The sequence below is a fragment of the Scomber japonicus genome, chromosome 5 (genome assembly GCF_027409825.1).
Source record: "Scomber japonicus isolate fScoJap1 chromosome 5, fScoJap1.pri, whole genome shotgun sequence".
NCBI classification, from domain to species: domain Eukaryota; kingdom Metazoa; phylum Chordata; class Actinopteri; order Scombriformes; family Scombridae; genus Scomber; species Scomber japonicus.
The window spans coordinates 9,303,163-9,326,952 of record NC_070582.1 but is presented as its reverse complement, the minus strand read 5'-3'; the positions used below and the strand labels follow the sequence as shown (position 1 = coordinate 9,326,952).

At 38.6% G+C, this 23,790-nt stretch overlaps 2 protein-coding genes across 2 annotated transcripts; one reads left to right on the top strand and one right to left on the bottom strand.

Annotated features, from left to right (window-relative positions):
- Nucleotides 1–1,858: 1,858 nt before the first annotated feature.
- snx1a (sorting nexin 1a) lies at nucleotides 1,859–14,237 on the bottom strand. The gene is made up of 15 exons (XM_053318821.1): nucleotides 13,854–14,237; nucleotides 11,033–11,984; nucleotides 9,991–10,127; nucleotides 9,602–9,677; nucleotides 9,370–9,413; nucleotides 8,887–9,028; nucleotides 8,722–8,800; nucleotides 8,537–8,612; nucleotides 8,182–8,295; nucleotides 7,236–7,329; nucleotides 6,079–6,284; nucleotides 5,295–5,438; nucleotides 5,025–5,105; nucleotides 4,859–4,930; nucleotides 1,859–3,985 (listed from the first exon to the last, which is right to left on the bottom strand). Exons 1-15 carry the CDS (start codon nucleotides 13,998–14,000, stop codon nucleotides 3,935–3,937), a joined length of 2,415 nt encoding a protein of 804 aa, XP_053174796.1. The 5' UTR covers nucleotides 14,001–14,237; the 3' UTR covers nucleotides 1,859–3,934.
- A 152-nt stretch (nucleotides 14,238–14,389) lies between these two features.
- sv2 (synaptic vesicle glycoprotein 2) lies at nucleotides 14,390–23,371 on the top strand. Its single transcript, XM_053318823.1, has 13 exons — nucleotides 14,390–14,513; nucleotides 16,030–16,128; nucleotides 16,618–16,779; nucleotides 17,187–17,349; nucleotides 17,686–17,807; nucleotides 18,573–18,736; nucleotides 18,846–18,926; nucleotides 19,167–19,265; nucleotides 19,813–19,901; nucleotides 20,117–20,244; nucleotides 21,279–21,374; nucleotides 22,091–22,250; nucleotides 22,882–23,371. The coding sequence occupies exons 1-13, from the start codon at nucleotides 14,429–14,431 to the stop codon at nucleotides 23,063–23,065; spliced, it is 1,632 nt and encodes a 543-aa protein (XP_053174798.1). The 5' UTR covers nucleotides 14,390–14,428; the 3' UTR covers nucleotides 23,066–23,371.
- Nucleotides 23,372–23,790: the final 419 nt, after the last annotated feature.

Here is a 23,790-nt window from a genome sequence, read left to right as displayed (position 1 = left end):
TCAGTACATTTAATTCAGTCTAACTTGTTAAATATTACAAAAAAAACAACAAAAAACTACTTGCATGGGACATGACTGATAATCAATGCTTTTTATCATAACCAGCTAGACTGCAGTTTGAACTGACTCATTGTAAGTGAATGGACACTGGCCCTGCCCATAATAAAGGTATTGTTAAATGTCTTATCCATCACAAAGCATACACATACATATATAAATATCTTGAGGTACTGGCCTTGTCAGCAGAAATCAGTCCAAAAACATTCTTATTTTTGTGTCAGCTTTGTATGATTTTAATTTCTGTGCATGTTGGAGCCATCTGTACTCAGTTAAGAGTGTCTTGGTAGATAATGGCACCTTCAGAAATCATCCATCCAGTGCACCATGTCACATTATTTAGAATATGGATTGGAGCCTTTATGCATATATACATACATATATATATATATTTTTAGAGAGCATGATATGTGCTGGCTGTGTTTATGAGAAGTGGTTGTTATTTATTGATACCTACATTATTCTGTAATATGTTGAAACCATTAACTGCCTGAACTGTTGCAAATCCTTGTAGTTTTTTGTCATGTTATAAACTCTTTTGTTCATGTCCAGCTGCCAAAGTGAAGCTGAAGCGAGCAGTTCATGGGATGATGATGTGGTGGTGTTGTCGTCATGGGCGCCTCGTGTGTAAAAGAGTCCATCATAGTTTCTCTACAGTTTCTTAGTTGGCTCAGTCAGGCCAGTCTATCCTCACAGTTTGCCTTCTTTAGTTCAGTTAGCTTGGATGGAGCAACATTGTGTAGAGTGAAGTGTAGTGTTATCATGTGTCGCAGTTCACTGGTTCGATGCTGCTTCTGTTCTCTCAGTCGTGTGCAAACCGGGGTGCTTCGCTGCACACATGAAAAAGGTGTCTGGATGTCTGTAACTCTGAATCATATTGTAAATAGTTTTTAATAAATGGTAAATCAAAGCTGGCATTGAAGCGCTCTGTGAGGAGTTAAGAGATCCCTGTTGAATGAATTATTATAAAAGTTTACTTGAGGACATCTTTTCTGCTGACAACAGTTCTTTTTTACAACCTAGATAACATCAGTGAGTCTTGTGAGCTTACAGTACAAGCATGCATCACATCAAATGACAGTTACCTTCATAATAAACTCCATGTCAGCACTTTAACACCAAAAGTGAGTGAAGCAATTAAAATATGTTGGGAGTTTTTTTGCCTGTTCAATAGAGGATCTTTGAGGATTCCTTAAATTTGGCTGTTAAGGAATTGACTTATAAATGATGATTTTCTTTTTTACAGCTGAAAAATAAATGTCAGTGGACTTTGGTGGAAAAACTATGGACAGTTCCTAAATAACCTTGGACACATCACTGCAATGTCTCTTCTCAGCTGATAGGTGATGAAGTATTTTACATTCTGATACTGATAAATCTTAAAAAGCTAATATCAGAAGATATAGTGGGAATTTAATCTGACTGAGTTTCATCTATGACCTTGTGGACCAGTAAGGACTTTAAAAGCAGTACCAGTGTGTATTCTCTAGTGCAGTGGTTCTCAAAGTAGGGTCTGGGGTCCTTGCAGGGGTCCCCTCGCAAAAAGAGGAATCATTTATTTTCACTATACTTCCATCGATAAGTTACACAATGACAGAACGTGTGAGCTTTATACACTTTATGAAACATCTATAAGCAAAAATCTTATCAAAGGGGGTCTGTGGTCTAATTTGTGAAAGTTTAGGGGTCCTTGATGTGAAGAAGTTTGAGAACACAAAGTATGAACTGCACATATACAGAATATGTGCAATATTTAGTGTTTAGAAATAAAGAGACTTGAGTCTGAGTTCTTACTGAAATCTCCAAGTGTAAACAGTGCAACTTTAATTGATTTGTTTTAAAAGAAGTTTCTATGACACAGTGCACGTTGCTGACATTGCTCTGCACGTTGACGAGTGATGACAAGCAGTATGAAGCTGAATCATCCGGTTTTCATTCAGTGCTGTCTGACAGCGTTCTTCCAAATCTCAGATGAAAACAAGCATGTATATGTCAAAAGAAAAAGAAAAAAAAACAACTTGTGCAAAGAAATGTCTGCAAGTTACGTGATGCCTTACTGACACATGATACAGTGTAGCGTAATCGCTGCACGGTGTGCAAACGTGAAATTAAAGCTATAATCAAAAAGACGGCAGCTCTGCCACGTGTTTGTTACTGTTTGATCGTCAAACTGCGGACTGAGGCAGCAGGGAAGCATTTAGGTTCAGTATGACATCAGCATTAGTTTAGTATTTGACATTAATCTCATCTCCATGTCAGCATCAGTCCAGTCTCGGTGCTTTCTGGACTCCCATTTTAAAAAAAGGACCATTCCAGTGTTTTAACATGTTGTTGCCCATTTACTAGAAATCACACAGAGTCTCATTTAGTGCTGAAATGATTATTCAGTCAACAGATGATTATTCATTTAAGTTGTTCATCAATCAAAATGTTTCCAGCTCCTCAAATATGAGGACGGACTGCATTTCAATGTTTTACATGATTTTAAATTTAATATCTTTAAGTTCAACAAAACCTGCAATATGATACCACTGTGGGAAGTTACGACTGGCAATCTTCATTATTTTCTGACATTTTATCATGATTCATTATTATTTATATTTATTACTGTCAACTTTATTTTGAAGCAGACCTCAGAATCTCAACTTCTAGACAGGTAATGGTTTTCATCAATTTCACTTCAGTACACCACAATACTTGCAGTTTGCTTGAGATAGCAAAAGTTATGTAGTGGACATGTCAGGATGTTAGTCATTGATTGAACTCAAACAGTCTCATGACATTAACAGTGAAGGGTGCACATCTCAAGCAAAGTTTCAAGTGTGTGGAAGCCAAGGCAGCCTGCAAGATGAGCACATTTCAAAAAGCTTTGCAAAGAATACAAAAAAACAAAATTATAGTAAATAGGCAAAATGATGTGAAAACACCTGTATGGTTTTTAAACTCAAGCCTGACCAATCTTGTCATTATGGCTGTTGTGGAAGTGATTGTTAGCAATCCTCAGCTGTGTTCAACTTTCTCTCCCAAAAACTGGATTATATTTGCTGTCCGAAGACGAAAACACCACTCGGATTTAAAAAGGCACAGACAAGTGTAGTTACAAGAGTAAAGTTTGCACAATGATTGAAATCAAATCTAAAACATTAAACCCACATTAAGCTTGACCTACAATGCAACCCTTGACCACAGCTGTAGACCGCTAATCTAATGCCTCTCTTTACCCTGCGACCCCCCCCCCCCCCCTACCCCCGTCAGCATCAATAGTATTTTTAAATCTGAAAGAAAAACAAAAAAAAAACAAAAAAAAACAAAACATGGCTGGTACTTAAGTACTTAATCCACCAAGTGGAAGTGCTCATAATTCTTACTTTAACTGTTTTATCCCTTTGAGTCATTAAAAAGAAGAAACAGAGTGAGAGTGTTGGCCACTTTCTTCATCTGGGTCCCCAGAAATATTTGATGAGAGAGCAGCCGCACTGTAAACAATTACCCACTGCTGATGTGAAGGAGCTCCTGATCACATGTCGGAGATAATCCTGAGAACAACGGACTCGTTTCCTTTCCCTTCTCTTGTGGAAATTAATGGAAATCATTCTTCTACACTTTGCGCTTTTTTTCTCTTTTCTTCGTGTGTCCATATCTTTGTATATGCAAACTCTTTTCATCTAATAAGAAAATATTTGTGGAAGGTTAAATGAAAATATACAATTATTAATACAATAGAATACAGAGCTATATGTTAAAGGTGATTAAAAAAACAGGTTGATTGTATCTCCCTTTACAATGCACGCATTTTTCCTTGGTTTAAAGGCAAGAGGTAAAGTGTATAAGAAAAAGGCAGCCTGTTTTTGTCGTCCAGAAGGCTGGTGCTCGAGGATTAGGCGATTGCTTTTGCTTCTGGTAAGAAAGCCTCCCAATATTTTATCAGCTGGAGGAAGAAGAGACGACATTGTCAGGTTCATTTATAATGACAAGGAAGAGCTGGTCAACATTTAGGATTTATAACTGATGACTCGTCTAAGAATTTACAATGCACCTGGATTCATTCATAGAAACTTAAATTTTAAAAACCTTTAAGATTTTCATGACATTAGATCCAGTTTTTGATACTATTTATGGTCGGCATTTTTTCTGCAATAGCCAAATCTAGTGTAAATGATCAAAATGAAAACAGCCTTAAAGTTTACTGTTGACAACTATATTATGTCAGAGCTAATACAAACTGGGCATGCTCTCCTGGTTGCTTATGGCAGGATGGAAAAAGGCAAAATTGTGACTGATGACTTTATTAAAACCATGCAGGTCTCTTTGCACTAGAAACAGATACATAAGATGCTCTAATGTTGTTTTTCTGATAAAGCAGCTGATGAAAGAGTGTTTGCCGTCCCCAGTATTCAGGGAACTGTATTAAAACTGTTGTTACATCCAGTAACCCCAGCTGTTATTTATCTCCCTTAAATATTCCCCTTATTAACACGGTTCACAGGAATTACAGTATCTGAATGTAATTATTTTCATAATTCAAAGTTTTTATTATTCTACTACTGCACTCATGAATGAATAAGATGATTAACTCTATGCTCACAACATCTAATAACAAATTCAGACATGCTACAGCTGTACAGCTCGAGGGCCTCCGATTAGGATTGTGGGGCATGAAACAGTCAAAAACAAGACTGCTGTAGTTGGTGAACCGTTATCAATATCACAACTGTTATAAATGAACTCTGACTAGTTCAACAAGAGCCATATTTGATTATTGAAATATTAAATATTCCTGTTTGGCTAGACAGACACTCACCTGTTGCTGCGACTGAAGCTGAGACTCCAAGTACTGAATTATCTGTCTTTTGAAATTCTTAGCTTTTTCTTTCTGTTAAAGAGAGAGAGAGAGAAAAAAAAAACTATCAATCACTATTTTGACGTTTTCAGCCGTCTGGTGACTGATGTTAATGCAGCATCGTTACCTCAAAGCGGACGACTTCCTTGCGCACGGTGGCAGAGACTCTTTCAAAGTCTCTCTCGTACTGCGTCACCTTGGCCTCCCACTGTGAACGAGACGGGAGGACAACTTTAGAGTCGGACTCTCAACACAAAAAGGTTAAAAAAGGACAGACGATACATTGTTCTTCCTCCTATAATCCTCGTCTTCAAACAATCGTGAATCTTGAAAAGAGCACATCAAACCGCGGCCTGGTCTGAGTCATTTGGACTGTGTTGATTTTGGCGCGTTTTACCTCGGCGATCTCCTCCTTGGCCAGCTGCAGTTTGTCCGGCTTGTTGGCCCACAGCAGTTTGGCCTCGACCTCTCTCTTCTTCTGCAGCATGGCCTGCGCATCCTGCCAACGCTGCCACGCCTTCATCCGGTGATCAAACGAGCCCTGCAGGTCACAAACACACGAGAGTCATGTTTATATTTAGAGGACTTACTGTACACGAAAGGTCCCTATTCAACTTTATAAATAAATCTGAAGCTTTTATTCAGCGTTAATATAATTAGTGTTTTTAAACCACCTTTATAATTGAACCAGACTCACTAAAGCGAACTTTCTGCTTTTTAATATATTGTGTCAGTGAAATAAGAAAGGCTGCACAGATAAGTACTAAAATGATTAATTTAACCCATAAATATGCCCTTCCTTCTGCACTGCATTCCTGAATATCTTACTAACTTTAATGGCATCATATTTTTATATTTCTGGACTTTATTTTCTCACTAGGATTTAACACGACTACCTGAGACTTTTTAAAATGGCTGATCTGATCACAGTTCAACTCCAGATACAAATACTTGCACTGTTTTTGATATTGTGATAAAAACAGTAACCAAGGCAACAATGTTAACATAATTTCTAACTCCAAAGCTCTACATGTCCAGAAGGTAAACATCAACCTTTGTAAAACTAAAATGCTTTTGTTACTTCTACATTTATGTGGGTGTTTTATCTTAAATTAAAACTATTCCAGTTCTTCACTACACACGATTAGCTACAATGTTTTACTACGATGAATTTTCAGTACCCTCACGGCACCGAGCAGGCGGATAAAATCAGCAATGAGTTCGGCGAAGCAGAAGGTGTCGTTTGCTGCCTGGTCCTGGTGTAGCTGCTCCATCTTGTCCTCCACCTCTGCCAGCTGGGAGAGGGCGCGGGACAAAGCGGTGTTGTCCTCCGCGCTGCCCAGCATGGCCGTGCTTTTGGCAAAGCTCGCCGTGTTCAACGACAGCTCTGGAGGTGGAAAAGACGGCCAAATGTTATTACAACCACAAACCTTTTTTTTTCTCTTTTTCTACTGTTCCTAATGTGACACCAAAAACATGATATATATAAACCTCAAACAACTTTCTGGGTGTGGGGGTTTGTGAAATACTGTTTGTGAAATACTGTGAAGCTCACATGTCACAACTTGTCTTCAGAGCACTTGGAGCTGATATATTTTACTTTACTTTTCCACGAGGTTTAATCCACCGTGTCACATAGGCTGTCATTTTGTGTTTTAACTGGTTGAAAACTGTCAAGAAGGGCGGTGCAGATATGAGCCAGTCAGAGGGCAGAGCCACGGGGGGGGGGGAGGAAGAGGAAGAAGAGAGGGGAGTTGTGTGCAGCTGATAGCACATCTCTTCTTGTTGAGAGCATGAAGGGTGACGACTTGTTTTGCTTCAGTTTCTGTCTGTGTTCATTTGTTTATCTAAATGAACTGAAAGCAGCTTTCAATTATGACATCTACTGATCGTTTGGGAGTCATGTGGAAAGTTTTCCCCAGAAGAGACTTAGAATTGTCTGTTGAGCCGCCATGATTACTCGATTAACTAAGTCGACTTTATAATAAGTTTATGATAATTAAGTGAATGTCTGAGGTTGCATCTTGGGCTTAGATGGCATTTTTCACCATTTTCTGACATTTCATGGACAAAACAACTAATCACTTGATCACAGTATAAGATGGTACTGTAGATGATAGATGCTAAGATGGTAAGAGTCACTCAATCTTCATTTAGTCTCACTGGTATTAATGTCATAATCACATTAAAGCCTTTATTTTCTCTGTGTTTGCTCTGTACAAATACTGTTTTTATTCTGGCTTGTAACATCCGGACATATTGTGAGACTCTTCTGATAGTGTAACTGATGGGTAAACATGACAGGAAGTGAAAGTATTTGTGGTTGGACACCGCTAACCTTTTCTGTGGACGACCAGAGACTCGACCAATGCGTGGAGCTTCCTGAACTGCTGGTCTGCAGACTCTACCTCCTGCAGCTTCTCCTCAAACCACTGCAGCACAAAAACAAACTGTTAGTTACTACGCCAACATCAAAGGGGTTAAAAAAGCCACTGTGGTTTTACATATTCATTTCTAAACTTAGCTTCAATATTTTTGTTAATATCAGGTGCAATGTACCACTGAGGAGGACTGAGCACAGATGATCATTATGAGCCATATCATACTTGTTTGGTCTGTAAAATTCATTCATTCATTAATAAGCAAATTAGCCCTATAGGAGGGATTTAATTGTTTCTTTCTATATGTATAAAGAAACCTGTTTTGCTTTTTATATTTCAATGCTTTGATATTTTGAGTTTAGGAAAAGTGTTTGCTGCTTGATCAGAGTAGTTGTAACACAAGACGATAAATGAAGTGATGTTGGCCGGTGTGAATTCCTCAAATTAAACATGAAAAACACATTAACAACCCAGCTCTGTTCTTACTAATATCACACTGCTTTGTGAGAAGTGCCTGATTTGTGCTGAGCTGTTCAGCCTCAATGAGTCATCAGTCTTTAGCTGGAAGTGTGTACTCATGTTTTAATTACTTAACGTTTCTGCTCCCTCCATCTTTTTTTTAATGTTGAAAATGTTTTTTTTGGGCATTCTTTTGCTTTCACTTGACAGGAGATGGTGGAGAAGCAGGAAAGCAGACAGGAAATAAGGGGGAGAGGGAGGGAGGGGCACGACATGCAACAAATATCCCCCAGGCAGATTCGAACCAGGGATGTTGCAGTTTTTGCTGCTCTGGAGTGAAACCGGGAGATTTCCTCATCATAAAAACCATCTGCTACATCATCATCTTCTCGGAAATGAAAACTGTTGAGAGCAGCAGGAGTGTGCCTTTCCAGCTGAACTCACCACGTCTGATTCATTCATCTTGATGGTCATTTTACTGACTGCATCTGTTGCTTTGTTGATCATTTTCAGGAAGCCGGCGCCACTCAGAGCCTGAGTGCTCACTGCCCTGGGCAACTGAAGACACACACACACACACACGCACACACAAAAAATACACACACACATTTTACATTACAGACAGCGCTTATAAATACAAATATAAATGTCAAAAATGTGCTGAAGTTGTGGCCCAAGGGTTTCATTTCATGGTCTACTTCATGGTCTACTGCAGGATTTCAGAAAGATTCAAGTAAAAAAAAAACGAAATAGATATTTGTCTCCTAAAAAAGGCACCAAAGCTTAAATTTGGTCTTACTTCGTCTCTCTCCAGGAACTCTCTGACATCAGGATCTTGGATAAGTGATGGGTGAGTCACCACCCTCTGGAGATACCTGTTAAAATAAGAAAATGGGTATAAAAATAGTTAGGTAGGGATCAGGTGAAGATGCACCTCCGTTGTCAGGATGCAGATTTATTTTCCCTTTCTTTTCTAACTCTCACCTCTCCAATGCACCTCTTCTCCGCTCAACAAAGTCTGTAGATGAGGAGTCTTCCTTTCCCACCTTCACTTTTGTCATACCTGTGGCAGGACGACATCGTGCATTCTTACAACTAATGAAGATGAGATTTTCTTGTTACAGCGACAGTTAAATGAAGTCTACCTACCCAGAATGCTCTTCTCTGGCGGCGGAGGCACGATGAATCCATTTGGTCCATGTTTTTCAGACAGTTTCTCGTAAAGGCCGAGGAAGTCACTGAAGCGTCGCTTGACTGTAAAGGTCTTGTTGCGAAACATGGACAGTGTGGTCTGAAACAGAGTTCACACGATTCCTCATTAAATCCTTTAAAGCCTTCAAAATATACTTATTATTGGATTTTATGGATTTTACAGTCTAATGTTACTACTACTACTACTACTACTACTACTACTACTACTACTATTATAAAATTTCACATAATTCTGACTAACTGCTGTTTACTTTACAGGAACAGCACCATTGGTGTTTCTCCCACGAAACCCTGACCAGTATTTCCTCTATTGGCTCACTGTTGCCACATATCTGATGACTAACTGGACTAAGTTCCTCCGGATAAAAGATGGACAACATTAGGTTACAGTTAAAGGCTCTATCACTGTCAGGGTTTTACCTGTGTGGCTACTTTGTAGGCCATGTAGGCGTTCATCCCGTCCCCTGAAAAATATGAAAGGCATTTGCTGAGTGGACGCAGAGAAACAGAGACAAATATGATACAAATATTTACATTATGTTATCTAAAGCAAGCTGGTGAGGGAGAATAAGGACAGAATAACCTTTGTCTTAATGCAACAGACAGAAAAAAACAACATTATTTAATAAAAAAGAATAAAACTAAACCGTACCTATTTTTTCAGGGTTAGTGACAGACACCGAGATTTCAAATTTGTCTTCCTCCTCTTCTTCTTCCTCTTCTTCCAGCTGAAATGAATATTGAACACAAAGGGAAATATTATCTATCACAATGATCTCTCAGTTTCAGTTTACAGTCAACTTCATTTTTTTTTAAACGGCAGAATTGAGATTTATGCTAGAAAGTGAGAATGCTTTGTTCTCATAGGATGTCAAAATGCCCCAAAATGAATATAAACAACCTTACATTGACAAATTCTCAGAACTCTTATATTTTTTAATAAATGAACCAGTGACAGAAATAAATCCCTGACTTCTATTCTAACAGTCATTACTTAGTTGCAGTTATACTGGGAATTTCACTCTGAGGATAGACATGTACCTCCTCCAGGGCAGCAGCCTGAGGCTTGACCAGGCTGGCAGCTGCTGACAGAGAGGGGGCGGATGCAGACGGTTTGGCAGTCACGTCCGTCTTTCTCTCATTCCGCGGACTGTCGAGAGAAAGCTCCACTGTGGCTTCTGCAGGAAAAGAAAAGACACGGAAAGCAGAGAGAGGTCACCACATGCTGGCATGGAAATATGTAGTGAGATGTCTTAAGATCCTGGACGCACATATTATCACAGCTACAAATCTACATGGATGTTTTTTAGGACACAAAAGCAAAACATTGACACAGATTGTTGATTTTTATGTCAATTTCTTTCTAGTTTGTTTATTTTATTGTAGGTAGTAAGTACAAATATACTAAATACATGTCATCTTTATTTAATTTTGTGTTGACAGTGTGCAGGAGTCCAACACTTCTTCATTTTAGTTCTCCTATAAACCTGATTATACATTGTTTTGTATCTGACTTTTCCTGGTACGGAAGTCTTGGTAAAACTTCAGCGTTTTGTTGGAAAGTGCAGTGAGTTTCTCTGTGTGACTCATCTGTGTGATAATAGAGCTTTTGACTTTGACCTGACACACAAAGAAAAAAATGTGCAAGTTCATATCCTCCTCTTAGGCCTTGTCCACACATACACTCACACTATCAGACTTATTTAGATTTACTCAGATTGTTTTCAAACTTCTAACATACATTGTTGAAACAGGATTGAACCCCACATGTTCATCCCAGGCCAGTGTAGTTGTTGGTGCATGTTAGTTTAAATTGTTCAAATGACCTGAAATAACAGTATTAACACTCAGGAGTCTGAAAAAGCCTATCCAAACCTGTCCTTTCCCTCTGGTGCTTCTCTTTGAGTACTACACAATAAAAACTTGATTTGATCCTAAAGATTTGTTCTGATGTAAAATAAATATCTGGCCTCAATGTTTACTTGTTTAAGTTTCAGTAAAGTTTTGTAAAACAAGCTAGAATGTGAACTTTGGAATATATGACATATAAATTCTTAAAAAACATATAAATCCTGCCACTTACCTGCAAATAAATCTGTGTCTTCTTCAGAGTGGACTCCATTAGTCTTGGAGTTGACGCTGCTTGTGGTGCTGACGCTGGGCGCTGTGGCGATGGCTTCCTCAGAGAAGATATCAGCAGGCTCTCCCTGGTTACTCTCGTGCAGAGGTCCACTTATGTTGCTGACACTAGCAGCAGCAACAGCAGCAGCCTTGGTTGTGACGGGTTTGTCCTTCTGCTCCTTGGTGGCGGTTTTCTTTGCCGTGGCGCCCAGCGGCTCGCTGAACAGATCCTCGTCAGGTTCTCCAAACAGGCTTTTCTGTGGCTGCTTGGCCGGCGTAGCCTGCAGAGGTTCTGCAAACAGGTCGCTGCCGTCGTCTTCAAACAGGTCCGGCATGGCGCTCGGTTTTTTGGCCTCAACGGGTGCAGGATCACTAAGAAGGTCGGCCAAAGGGTCAAGAATTTTGTCACTGGCAGGTGGTGGTTGTGAATTCATCGATGACAAATCGGCGCTGATGTCGATAATCGGTGCAGTGAAAGTTTCTTTTACTTCCTGTTCAGCCTCACCAGGTGGATCTGTGTCACTGCTCGTCACTTCACTTTTATCTGTTGCTACTCCAACAGAAACATCTGCAAACACTACTTCCTCTTGTGGTGCTTCAGTTTCACTTCCCAATAGGTCAACAAAATCGTCTGAGGGTTCATCTAGAGGGATTTCAGTTGTGTCTTTTGCTGCATCTGCGGCAGCACTAACATCTACAATCTTGTCATCAGGAGTCATCAGGTTGTTTGTTAGGTCGACAAAATCATCCGAGGGCTCGCTGACAACTTCACTGGCTGGTTTGGTTTCTGTTTGGATGCTGACGGGTTCAAATAATGGATCATTCATAATATCACTGGGAGGATCCATTAAATCATCACTGAGCAGATTAGCAGATAGCGGTGTGGGATCCATTTCGGTCAGTGGAGCTTCGATCTGGAGATAGGGAAGAAAAGTAATATGTTTCAAACTACACAGGACTGAAACTAGCAGTTATATCTCAATCTGTGCTTTTCTGGATTTAGAAAATAGTACAAAACTTTCACATTTTCAGTAAGCCCAACCTTCACCTTGGGAAAACTGGTTGCAAGTTTTTTGTTTTGTCTAACCAACAATAATCAAACCTTCACATTTGTGAAAGGGCAAACATTGAATGTGTGCCATTTTTTAACCTCCCCAAATCTAATATGCAAGACAAAAGAAACCTGGTTTAACAACAAAAACCTAACCTTCCTTTAACTATTCCTGCAGCATAATCCAGATGTCTATTATCAGGTTTTACACACTTTACTTGGGCTATTTTCTCAACTAATAGGGTAGTCATTGGGTTTATACAATGTGAGAAAACAGTCATTGTGACCCAAGGCCCAAGAATTTAGTAATTACAAGCTACTGGGTGTGTGTAGCTGATAATAAAAAATCAAAATGTGAGTATGTTGTAACTTAATAAAAGCAATGAAAGGTTTTGGGTGTATTTACTTTATATTAAAAGGTGAGTAATACTGTGTAAAGAGTCTCTTGACACAGTGCAGCAGTGTTTAATCTAATGGATAATTACAAAACCAGATTGATGATAATAATCTTGGCTCTTTTAATGCCGAATGCCACTCTGAACCCACAAGTGACCACTACCTGGTACATTTCCAAACATTACTTCAGCTACAGGCTCTGTTAAATGTCAAATCCACAACTGCTGAGTAATGTTTTCCATGTAGCAGTTAGTCCCTTGCTTTAAAAGAGAGAAAAAAAATCAAAGACAGCAACTTTCCTATCTGTCCTCTGAACTTTGACTGTAGGAAAACATCCGGGTTCTGACCATGTGACCACAGCTGACTCACATGACAGCAGGCTGCCCCAGCCAGCTTTTTAATCCTCATTCAAAAAGGAGCCTGCATTTTAACCACTAATACCACTGTTAAGAAACACAATCACCTCTATAATAATGTCAACTTTTAGAGTCAAATCACACAGATTTAATCACACTAAAGATTAGCTATATGATTAAACTCCTTTCTTGCTGCATGCATGGCCTAAAAAAATCTGCACATCCAAAAAAAATGCAGCTGAGGAGGTGGATACCTTCAGATTTAGGGACAGCAGTGCAATTTTAACCTGAGGGACTATTTTAATCACTGACACACCTGAAATACCACAATCACCTCTATGATAATGTCAAGGTTTTAGAGTCAAATCACACAGATCCAATCCCCCCCTTTAAACTGCTATGATTAGATTCCTTTCTTGCTACATGCATGGCCTAAAAAAACATCTGCACATCCAAAAAATGTTGCTGAGAACATTCAGATTTAGTGCAATTTGAACCTGTTTACACCCAAGAAAAATGCCAAATATGATTTGCACAGACACACTCCTTCTACTATCAACCAAAATAGAAAGTGAGTTAGATTAACTTCGATCTGATCACATCACAGCTGGGGTAGTTGTCCATATTTATAACTTTTAAAAAGCAAGAAAAAAATCAATAAGAAATTATGTTTTAAAGCCTAAAAAACAAGCTGCTTCTTAAAGCTAGTCGTAGTGCATCAAAACAAGCTCACAGCACTGATAATTGAACTTAAAGTAAAAGCTACAATTCTAACACTATCCAACATGACAGCTGGCAAAGTCAACACTATATATTTAGTGTTATTTCTAAGTTAAAAGCAGATGAAATGCTCCTTTTATTAACTTTTTTTTTGCTCGTTAGCTTTTTCGTTAGCTGACGGTTGTAGCCGTTAATGTCAGTTAGCCGAGAGAGCTTTATAACTGACATGGAACGACCGTTTAATAAAAGGACGTCGTTACCGTGGAGATGAAGAGGTCGTCGCCTTCTTCTTCATCACTACCTCCTCCTCCTCTTCCTCCTTCTTCGACGTCTTCGGAGTCAAGCACATCTTGGTCCTCCGAGGAGTCGGGGAACGGAGGAGGACTACGCTCCGAGCTGGTCGCCATCTTCAAATCTAGTATTTTCAGAAAACACACTCACACACACACACTCACACTCAAGGGGAGGTAATAACTACTACACACTGCTAGCTCTCAGCTCTTTTTTTAGGGTTGCTAGGTGATTTCACCCCTCCGCGGCTCATGTGAGGTTAGAGCACGGCTGGGATTGTAGCTTGTAGCTCGAGTAAAAAACCAAATAGGTAAACTGAGGGGAGGACGCTGAGGACGTGCAACACAAAAAAAAAAACACCTCCCTCCTCTGTCTTCTCTCTCTCTACTTCCTGGTCCTCCTTCTTTGACAGGTTAGCTTAGTTAGCAGCAGTCATGGGACAGACGCCATGGTTGAAATAGTAAACCTGTGGTGCAGTAGACTCGTTAAACATACTGCTAACACTCTTGCCCATATTTAGACACATCCGACTGAAGAGTGAGGGATGTCTGGTCACGCTGACGCAGAGGCGAGCGAGCCGCTTCTTACCGGAGACCACCTGGAACCAAACGAGCTGGACTCTGATGAAGGTGAAGTTTTTGCCACTTCACCCCCTACACATTATGTCCACTCACTGAGGTTTAACTTGTGTTTTATTTAGTGTTCAGACAGGCACACAGTGTGAGCTACATCCAGCTCTGTGCATGTGGAGCAGATTTAGCTTTAAAGGATAAGTTCACAATGTTTTCTAAGTGTGTTATAAAACAACAATCAGCTGCCCATATGGACATTTAAACAGTACTTTCTTGCTTGTAGTAATTTCTCCTGTTCATATGAGCACTACAAGATCCCTTCATAATGCACTCACCAAAAAAAAGTGTCTTTAACCTTCATGCTACCATTATACCAACATATTTAACACCCCAAGAAGAAACTACTGTAAGAAACAAGCATCATAGCAAAAATGTTAATGTATTTCTTCTAAAAACAATATTAGTTATGCTGCCTAAATTTTTTTTAAATAATTTTGGGAAGGTTAAACTCAATTTGCATATTGTGCAAAACAAAGATATATACTTTTATTTAATACTAATTGCAGCTTTTATTCCAAATGCAATATTTCCACAAAGCCTCAAAATGACTGACAGAGTGCTACTTTAAATTAGGACCCATGGCAAACGTGAACTCGATAAATGGTTCCATCTATTAAAACTGCATAGTCCTCCATACATAGGTATTAAGAACAACAGCAACAAAAAAACACTAATAAAAGTAGAAACAGAAAACAATTATATTAATGATTATGAACAAATTAATTGAGAAAGTCATGAAAATTTGGAATAATAGAACCTATAAGATATGACAAAAAGTATACAGTAGGCCCACCTCTGGGGTCTGCAGATACCCCAGTTTATAGGATTGAGGTTAAAAGCTTATCTGAAGCTAATATGAAGCTTCGGTCACCTAATTAGTCAGATCAAGTATATACTTTACAACTTTACCGCCTTTTTAGTGTCAAAGTTCCTCTTTTTGTTGCTGTACTTTCACCACAGGGAAACACAACGAGGGAATTTGATGCTATTTTATATGACTAACAGATTGATGAAGCCTCATATAAGCTTCACATCATACACTGTGGATTTTGTTCCCATTATTTAAACTGAAAGCACATTCAAAGGATCTTTTAATTGTCAGTATGAACAGGAGGAAGGATTACAGTGAGGAAAACCTCTTTCATTGTTCATTTGGGAACAGTGACACAGTTTTGACGCAGATTATCTTCTTGATTCATCTTTTGATCGTTTAGGACTATGAAATGTTTGTCACATGCTACTTTGATGTCTTCAGTTTGCTTGTTTTGTCTGAATAACAGTCAAATATTCAATTTACTCGATATATGACAGTGAGAAACAGCAAATCTTCATGTGTGGAAGCTGGAACCAGAGAATGTGCTTTAAGAACGACTGAAACAATGATACAATTATTCAAATAGTTGATTAATTTTCATTCGATACATTGATTAATCGACTAATTGCTGCTCACTGCTCTGCTTCTCACTTGAGCTTCTATCTCACCTCACCTCTCTGTGTGTGTTTGGCTTTCTAGGTGAAATCATTTTCGACAGGAGTGCCTCGAACATCACAAGTCATGGTGGTGCGAGTGTACAAAGAAGATTAACATTTGAGGAAGCAGTGGAGGAAGCAGGTGATATAAAATTTGATGATATCATCGTTACTGTTGGCTGTAATTTATTTCCTGCTGTTAAATGTCAGAAGCAAAATAATGATATGAACAGAGGTGAAAATTTATTGTTTCATCTTTTAGCTTATGGATGACGTGCCTCTCTATTTTTTTATTGTCTGTGAAGCATCGTAAACATTACATCGATACAGCCAAGAATGACGGTGTTAGGTGACATTTTCAAAATGTTACATTATCATAAAAGACTTCAGCTATATCTGCCTAATTAGATTTGACTGCATCTTTAAAACTTGTACATCTTGACATATTTTGTTCAGGATTTTAAATAAACATTAAGAATGATGTGCTACCTGCATGTGTGTAATAGAGAGCTGTCTGCTGACCATATTGAGCGAGGCAGCGAGACATTACTATCGAGACAGACAGTTGATTCATTAACAGATAACTTGTCTCTTTGTCCGCTCGCCCTTTGTTCTGTGTCTTTGCTCTCAGGTTTTGGTTTGTTCCACTGGCTGCTGTTGGTGGTGTGCGGCTGGGCCAATGCCAGCGATGCCATCGAGATTCTCTGCGTGTCTTTTCTGCTGCCAACGGCGCGCTGTGATCTGCTGCTGAGGTCCTCAGACATGGGCCTGCTGACTGCCAGTATTTTCCTCGGTGAATCACGCAGAGTCATTTAATAACTCTTGTATTTGAGACAGTATAGTTCACCTGTGTATAAAACATTTAGAGTAACAGCACGTCCCCCAGAGGACAGCAGTATCTCTGTGAACCCTCCTTATCTTGAATCAGTCACAACACAAAATGTTAATGAATGTGTCTCAGTAGTGGTCAGAGAGGCAACAGATATAAAGCTAGGTGATAAAAATGTTTTAATGAAAACCGTTCAATCTACATATAAATGAAAGTTTTTATCTTTTTGTGGAGCGACATAGAAGAATGAATAGTCACTGAACAAAATAATACCTCATGACTCATAATAAAGATGCTCATTGAGAGAAGACAGAACACCAACCTATCCTAACAAATGTGACTAACTTCTATGTTGTTTCCTGTTTTTCTAGGAATGATGGTGGGCGGCTACATGTGGGGATACTTGGCTGACCAGAGGGGGCGCCGCAGGGTCCTGGTTGTGTCCCTGACAGTGAACGGGGTGTTCGGAGGTCTGGCCAGCACAGCTCCCTGGTTTTGGCTCTTCCTGCTGCTGCGATTCATCAGCGGCATCGGGTGAGGATGTGATTTGCTTAATTTTGCATTTTTCTGTTTACACGGTCATTATTTAGTCGAGACTCACACAATGAATGAAGCCAGTATCAGCACTTAGAGATACTGTATGACAACCAACATCTCATTTAGAGCAGGGTTTTATCCCTACAACACCTGGATGTTCTTATTAAATATTAGATAATGAGCAAATTGGCAAATGTAAAGTTCTGGTCTTGTAACGTTTACAAGTTTTCAGGAACACAGAGCCAAAATGAATCCATTTGGTTTAATAAAACAAGATTTCTTATCATCAGAAAACACTTTAGGGATAAAAAACTGTCTTCTTTCCATCTGTAGGGTCGGTGGGTCGATTCCTGTTATCTTCTCGTACTTCTCAGAGTTTATGCCCCGGCTGAGGAGAGGTGCGATGATCAGCGCTCTGGCTACTTTCTGGATGGCAGGAAACATTGTGGCTGCAGGTGAGGACAAAACATGAATGTGTGAGCACAAGTTCTCAGCTATGCAGTGATGTGTTTGTGTCGTTTACAAAAAGTCACATTTGTGCAAAACCGGTGAAGTTCACCCACCTTAAAGTCAGTCAGAGCTCCACTTTTCTACCTTTTATCATGTAGGGTTTCTTTCATTCATTTTTTACAAAAAGCTGAAATATGATACAGATACTGAGATACAGTACGACAGTTATAGGTAGACAAATGCTCTCTTTTTTCAATTTAATTAAATTCAATTCAATTTATCCCTGTAAGAGCAATTAGTCTGCAGCTCAGCATTCAGATCAACAGATATACAAAACAGCTGATAGGAAAGAAAGAAAGAATGTTAATCACCAAGCTATGTTAATCACAAAGCTAAAAAGAATTCAATACTATTAACTTTTACAAAACTATATGTGGATTTGTTTTAAAAAATATGTAAATAACTTAAAAATGCTTAAACAACAATCTAAGGATACATACTGTAATGAGGATAAAAATTATTTAACAACTGTTGCAGGTTTCATGTGTGCTAAATGAAAGCCAAAAACATATCTTTTAAAAGACATTTTGAGAAATTCTTGTTGATACAAAAGCTGCTATTTGCCCCAAAACAAAAAGACATAAACCTCTACTTGAAGGGATAAAACATAACTATCTTTGTTATTAAAATAAGAAATAGTACACACTCTGAAACAGATCATTTGAAGCTCTCTGTGTTTAGTGAGTGAGTGTTTGTGTTTTTGTGTGCAGGTCTGGCCTGGCTGGTGATTCCCAGAACTTGGGCACATTTCTCTGTGGGATCTCTGGACTTTCAGAGCTGGAGACTGTTTGTGGTGCTGTGCTCTGTTCCCAGTCTCACATCAGCCCTCCTCTTCAAGCTGCTCATGCCTGAAAGCCCCAAGTTCCTCATGGAGGTATTTTAACACCAGGCATGAGGGCTTGCGTTGCTCTCTCTACTGAGCTGAACTTTTGGGCTCTACTGTTTATTGTAAATATATATGTGATTATATTTATCTTTGCCAGGCGGGCCGGGAGAAAGAGGCGATCCATGTCTTCCACCTGATGTTTAAGCTGAACATGTGGAGAAAAGGAAAAGCTTTCCCGGTATGAACTAAATACTGTTTCTGTATATCGGTACATATCATTAACGTTGTTTAGTGTACAAATGTAATGCTTTGTTACTAATGCAGAAATTATGTACAAATACACAACAACAGAGAGGTCAATGACAAATCCTAAAATATTTTAAGAAATCCTACAAAATGTTTATGTTTGAAAAAATGTTACATATTATATAAACAATATTGCTTCTATAATATCCGACGATGCTGAACTCTTTTACAGGAATTTGGTTTGTCTACCAGCTCCAAGCAAAGAGGGAAAATGGATGAGACTAAAACTTGGGGCTCACCTAAAGAGCGACTCTGCAGAATTATTAAAAAGGTATTTTCACAAATCCAGACAAACCATGAGTGGACGTCCACATAGATGATTCAGAGGAGTCAAAAAGCCGCAAAAATGTGTAAGAGCAGGCATTTTTCCTCCTGCATGTATCGTGTTTCCTTGTGGTTCCTGAAGTAGCACAGCTGGATTAACCTGTTCACAGCTGGCCCATTTTTAACTCCTTGTCCCTCCCCTCTGTCTATACTGAGTGTACAGTTTTCTCTAAGCTAAAATAAAGATGTTTAGGATTATTATGTACTATTATTAATTATTTTTTTCATTGCTGTTTAATCGTTGCATTATTTTCTATGTTGAAAAATTACCAAAACAATTACATCATTATCAAAACAGATCCAGATTAACTAATTGGTTAAACTCTGTCCAGATTTACTGTATTTATTTGAATTAACATGTTCATTTGGGAGCTGCAATTAACAATTATTTATCAATTATTATCAATTAATCCGCTTATGTCAAATGATACCTATTAATCGACTAATTGTTGCAGCTCTATTTTTTATGTCATTGTGAATAATCTATCTTGCAGGGCTTGGTGCCTATTAAACAGATGTTTGACGGTTCACTCAAATCCAGGAGCATCGTTCTGCTCATCATCTTCTACTGCATCTCCTTCGGGTGAGAAATCACATCTGTCTACATTCAGAGTCAGAATTAGAGCTCCTCTTTTTTTTTTTTTGTTAAGCAGCCAGTGTTGATCGTGTCATAGTTGGAAAAATGTATCTACGTATTTATTTATCTATCTGTCTATAAATTCTGACCAAAGTCTTAACCAATTTCTGTATTAAATCCAATGACACTCTCTGTCTACGTGTGTGTGTGTGTGTGTGTAGTTATTACGGGCTGTGGATGTGGTTCCCAGAGCTCTTTATGAGAATCGAGGACGGCGGCTCGCCCTGTGCCAACGTGACCCGACCATCTACACTCGGCAACCAAAACTGCTACCCAGTGAAGACAGCAGGTGTGTAACCGTGACGATGACCAATTTATGCAGATTTTTACCGCCTCGGTGAATTTAGAGCTCGTCTTTTGAAGAGAAGCTAGAAAATAGGTCCAAAAATAAGACACAGTTTGAAGATGAAGTAAAAATAAGTGAGTGTTAAATCATCCTTACTGAACACCTGACTGCAACTGAGCTACTGTTGTGTGTATTGTTACCTTGTCAGTCTTAAAAATGACTTCTAACAATGTAAGTTACAGTAGTGTTATATAGATAGTAGTAGTAGTAGTAGTAGTAGTAGTAGTAGTAGTAGTAGTAGTAGTAGTGCAAATATATTTCTTTAAACAAATACTACACAGTGGAGCAGGGCTGCCATTAGTAATTATTTTAATAATTATTTCATTGTTTTATCTATAAAATATTTGAAAATAAAAAAATATTGAATTATATCATGTTTGAACATATTTTTTTAAAGCCTTTTCTAATTACTGAGAGCCTAAACTGACTTCAGATGTTTTGTCCAATCAACAGTCCAAAACCCAAAGATATTGAGTTTACAAAGAGGTGTCTGACACATAAAAGCTTCATTTGTCACATTTAAGGAGCTACAATTGGGTAGTTTTTGTCAGTTTCCTTAAAAAAAATACTAAAATGATAATTCAGTTATTGAAATAGCTGCAGATTGATTTGCTTTTGATCAATTAATCGTTGCAGCTCTACAGTGGAGCACAAAGAAAAAGACACAAAAGAACAATGAACCATCAATGTATCATGTTACTTCTCCACCTGTAGGAGGAACTGCTTTGATGCTTTACTTTTTAAATTCAGCTCTGACCTAAAAGTCAAAGAGCACAAGCTTTAGATGCAGCCTGAGCTTTTTTATTTGAGTGTATTGTGACATTTCACTCCACAGCCCAAACTCATTCAAGTTCAGGTGAATTTGACAAGTGTGAACGTGTTTGTCTAAATGTGAGTGTGTTAATCATATATCAATGGTTAAATGTTTCTTCACACAGTCCTCACTCTCCTTCATATGTCTTTATCTCTCCTGACAGTGTACATGGAGGGTTTCATCATCGCTGCGTCAAACCTGCCGGGCAACATCTTCACTATTCTCATGATGGACAGCACTGGAGGAAAGACTCTGCTGTGTGAGTCTGAGCTTCATAAAAACTGTTTACTTACCTTCACTAAGTTAACGTAATAAATGTGTTCTGATGATTCTCTATCATGATTTCTAACTCATACTGTCACTGTGCTGCATTTCTTAAAGTTCTTTGAGTGTTTATCTGATTTATTGAGAGGTAAAATATTGCTAAAGTGAATCTGAGTTGTTTTGTTTGTACACCTGCACATAAAGACTCCCGATCACATCATGCTGCCACTCCTGTAATTAACAGAATATTAAATAAGCTGTGATTGATGATGAATATCAAGACGCTTCCCCATTTTCTCAGAAGAAACATACACATACTTACACTGGCTGGTGTGACATTTCATATTGATTTTAATTTTCTGCTGATTATTTTAAAGGGCATTCAATATCCTTGCTCTATTACAGAAGCATATTGCTGCCACATCAGAAGAAGAAAGGATCAGTATCATGTTATAATGTGTATTTGATGAGGAAACTGTGTGAGAAGAACAGATAGGTTCTACTTCATACTTTTGGGTTGAGAATGATTAATTCTAGCGTCATTTATATCATCGAGACATCCAATAACCTGCATTCTGTGCTGTCAGTACAGAGGGCATCGCTCCTCTAACCTCACCATTAATCACAGCTGCTTAATCAATAAATGCTCTCAGTCCTGCATTTTAAGAATTATTAACCTCACTCTCTGATCTTAACTCTCTTCACCTCCAGCCTGTAGCCTGCTGCTGTCCAGTGTCTGTGTCTTCTTCATCTACGTGGTCCAGACCAAAGCTCAGAGTCTCATCTTCTCCTGCGTGTTCAGCGGCGTGTCGGTCATCGCCTGGAACGCTCTGGACGTGGTGGGAACCGAGCTGTACCCGACCCAGCTCAGGTAACTCCTTTTAAACGCCAACATGGTTCAGAAAAATGTATTCATTCATTATTAACGTCTTGGCTAAAGTGTGAGTATCTCAAAAAGCACTCTTTCATTACTATTTTATTATAAAGGCCAAGAACAATCAAATTCAGTTAAATGTTCTCAAAAACATTCACCCATATTTTTTGGTATTTGTACTGAACTCTAATTAAATAACATTTCTGGCTTCTTTTTTAAAAAAGTTTGTGTTTATAGTTTGTGTTACTTAATGTTTGACTTTTTTCTGCATAGATCAAGACATTACTCTTCAGTTCTCTTCCTTTTTAGAATGAGACGTTTACCGTTTGTTTTGGTGTTTGTGTACAGCATGAAAAACAAAGATAGAAAAGGGAACATTTAACAGTGATTGATGCAGAATCAAGTCAAAGGTTAATAGTTGTGCTTTCCTGCATTTAGATGATTCAGTTTCTTCAGAGGAAATAAGCTTTTAACTTTCAGTCTTCAGTCAACATGTTACATAAAGTCTGTTCTCAGTAAATAACCTACTGTGTGTTTCTTCTCTCTCTCTCTCTGTCTGTGTCTCTCTCTCTCTGTCTGTGTCTCTCTCTCTCTGTCTGTGTCTCTCTCTCTCTCTCTTTTCTTTCAGGTCCTCCGCTCTGGGTTTCTTCACAGGAGTGGGTCGAATAGCAGCGATCACGGGTAACGTCGTGTTTGGAAACTTGGTGGACACAAACTGTGCCGTGCCGGTGCTGATGGTGTCGGCTCTGCTGCTTTCTGGAGGAATCGTGGCTTTCCTGCTTCCAAAAACCAAACAGACGGAGCTCACCTGAACACTCTCGTTATTTAAGATGAATAAATTATTAGTAGACATCCTCCTGAAGTCCTTACAGAGGCAGGCTGGACGGTTGTTGAATTATATCTATATCTGCTGTTGCTGCTCTAGGAGGATATTTAAATCCTGTGCCTTCTGTCATTTCTCTCTGTGCCTTTTTTATGGTGCCACAGCAACGCTCTCCACCTCCTCCAACCGTTATTATTCAGGAAAAGTGACTAAGAAGAGAAAGAAAGGCAGGTGTGCTACATATTGTGAGCTCAGGAGAGAGTACGAACCGTCAAGGACATCTAAAAGGTTTGCCAGTCTTTAAGCTTAGAAAAACAAACTTTGATTATCTTATTTTTGTGTGTTGAAGATGACACTATGAAATATCTTCTCAATTTAAAACTGATTTGAGCGTCATTTACAAAAAGTCCTTGAACTTTACTCTCATCATGACCTTAAAAGGTTGTTTGATGCCTTTATTTGGTGCATCTGATTATGTTTACTTTGTTAGAGGCAGTAAAGAGAAGTATGAAAAACACATGCTGCACATTCCAAAAAAAACCTTCTGTTATACTTTAATTTAGTATTTATCATTCGCAGGTATTTTAAATGATCAGTGCCTGTAAATTTATGTTTGTATGTGAAAAGAAAAAGACATTGTGAAAATATTGTTCTTAAAGGGGACGTATCATGCTTATTTCAAACTCTATTTTTTATATTCTGCAGCTCTAATGG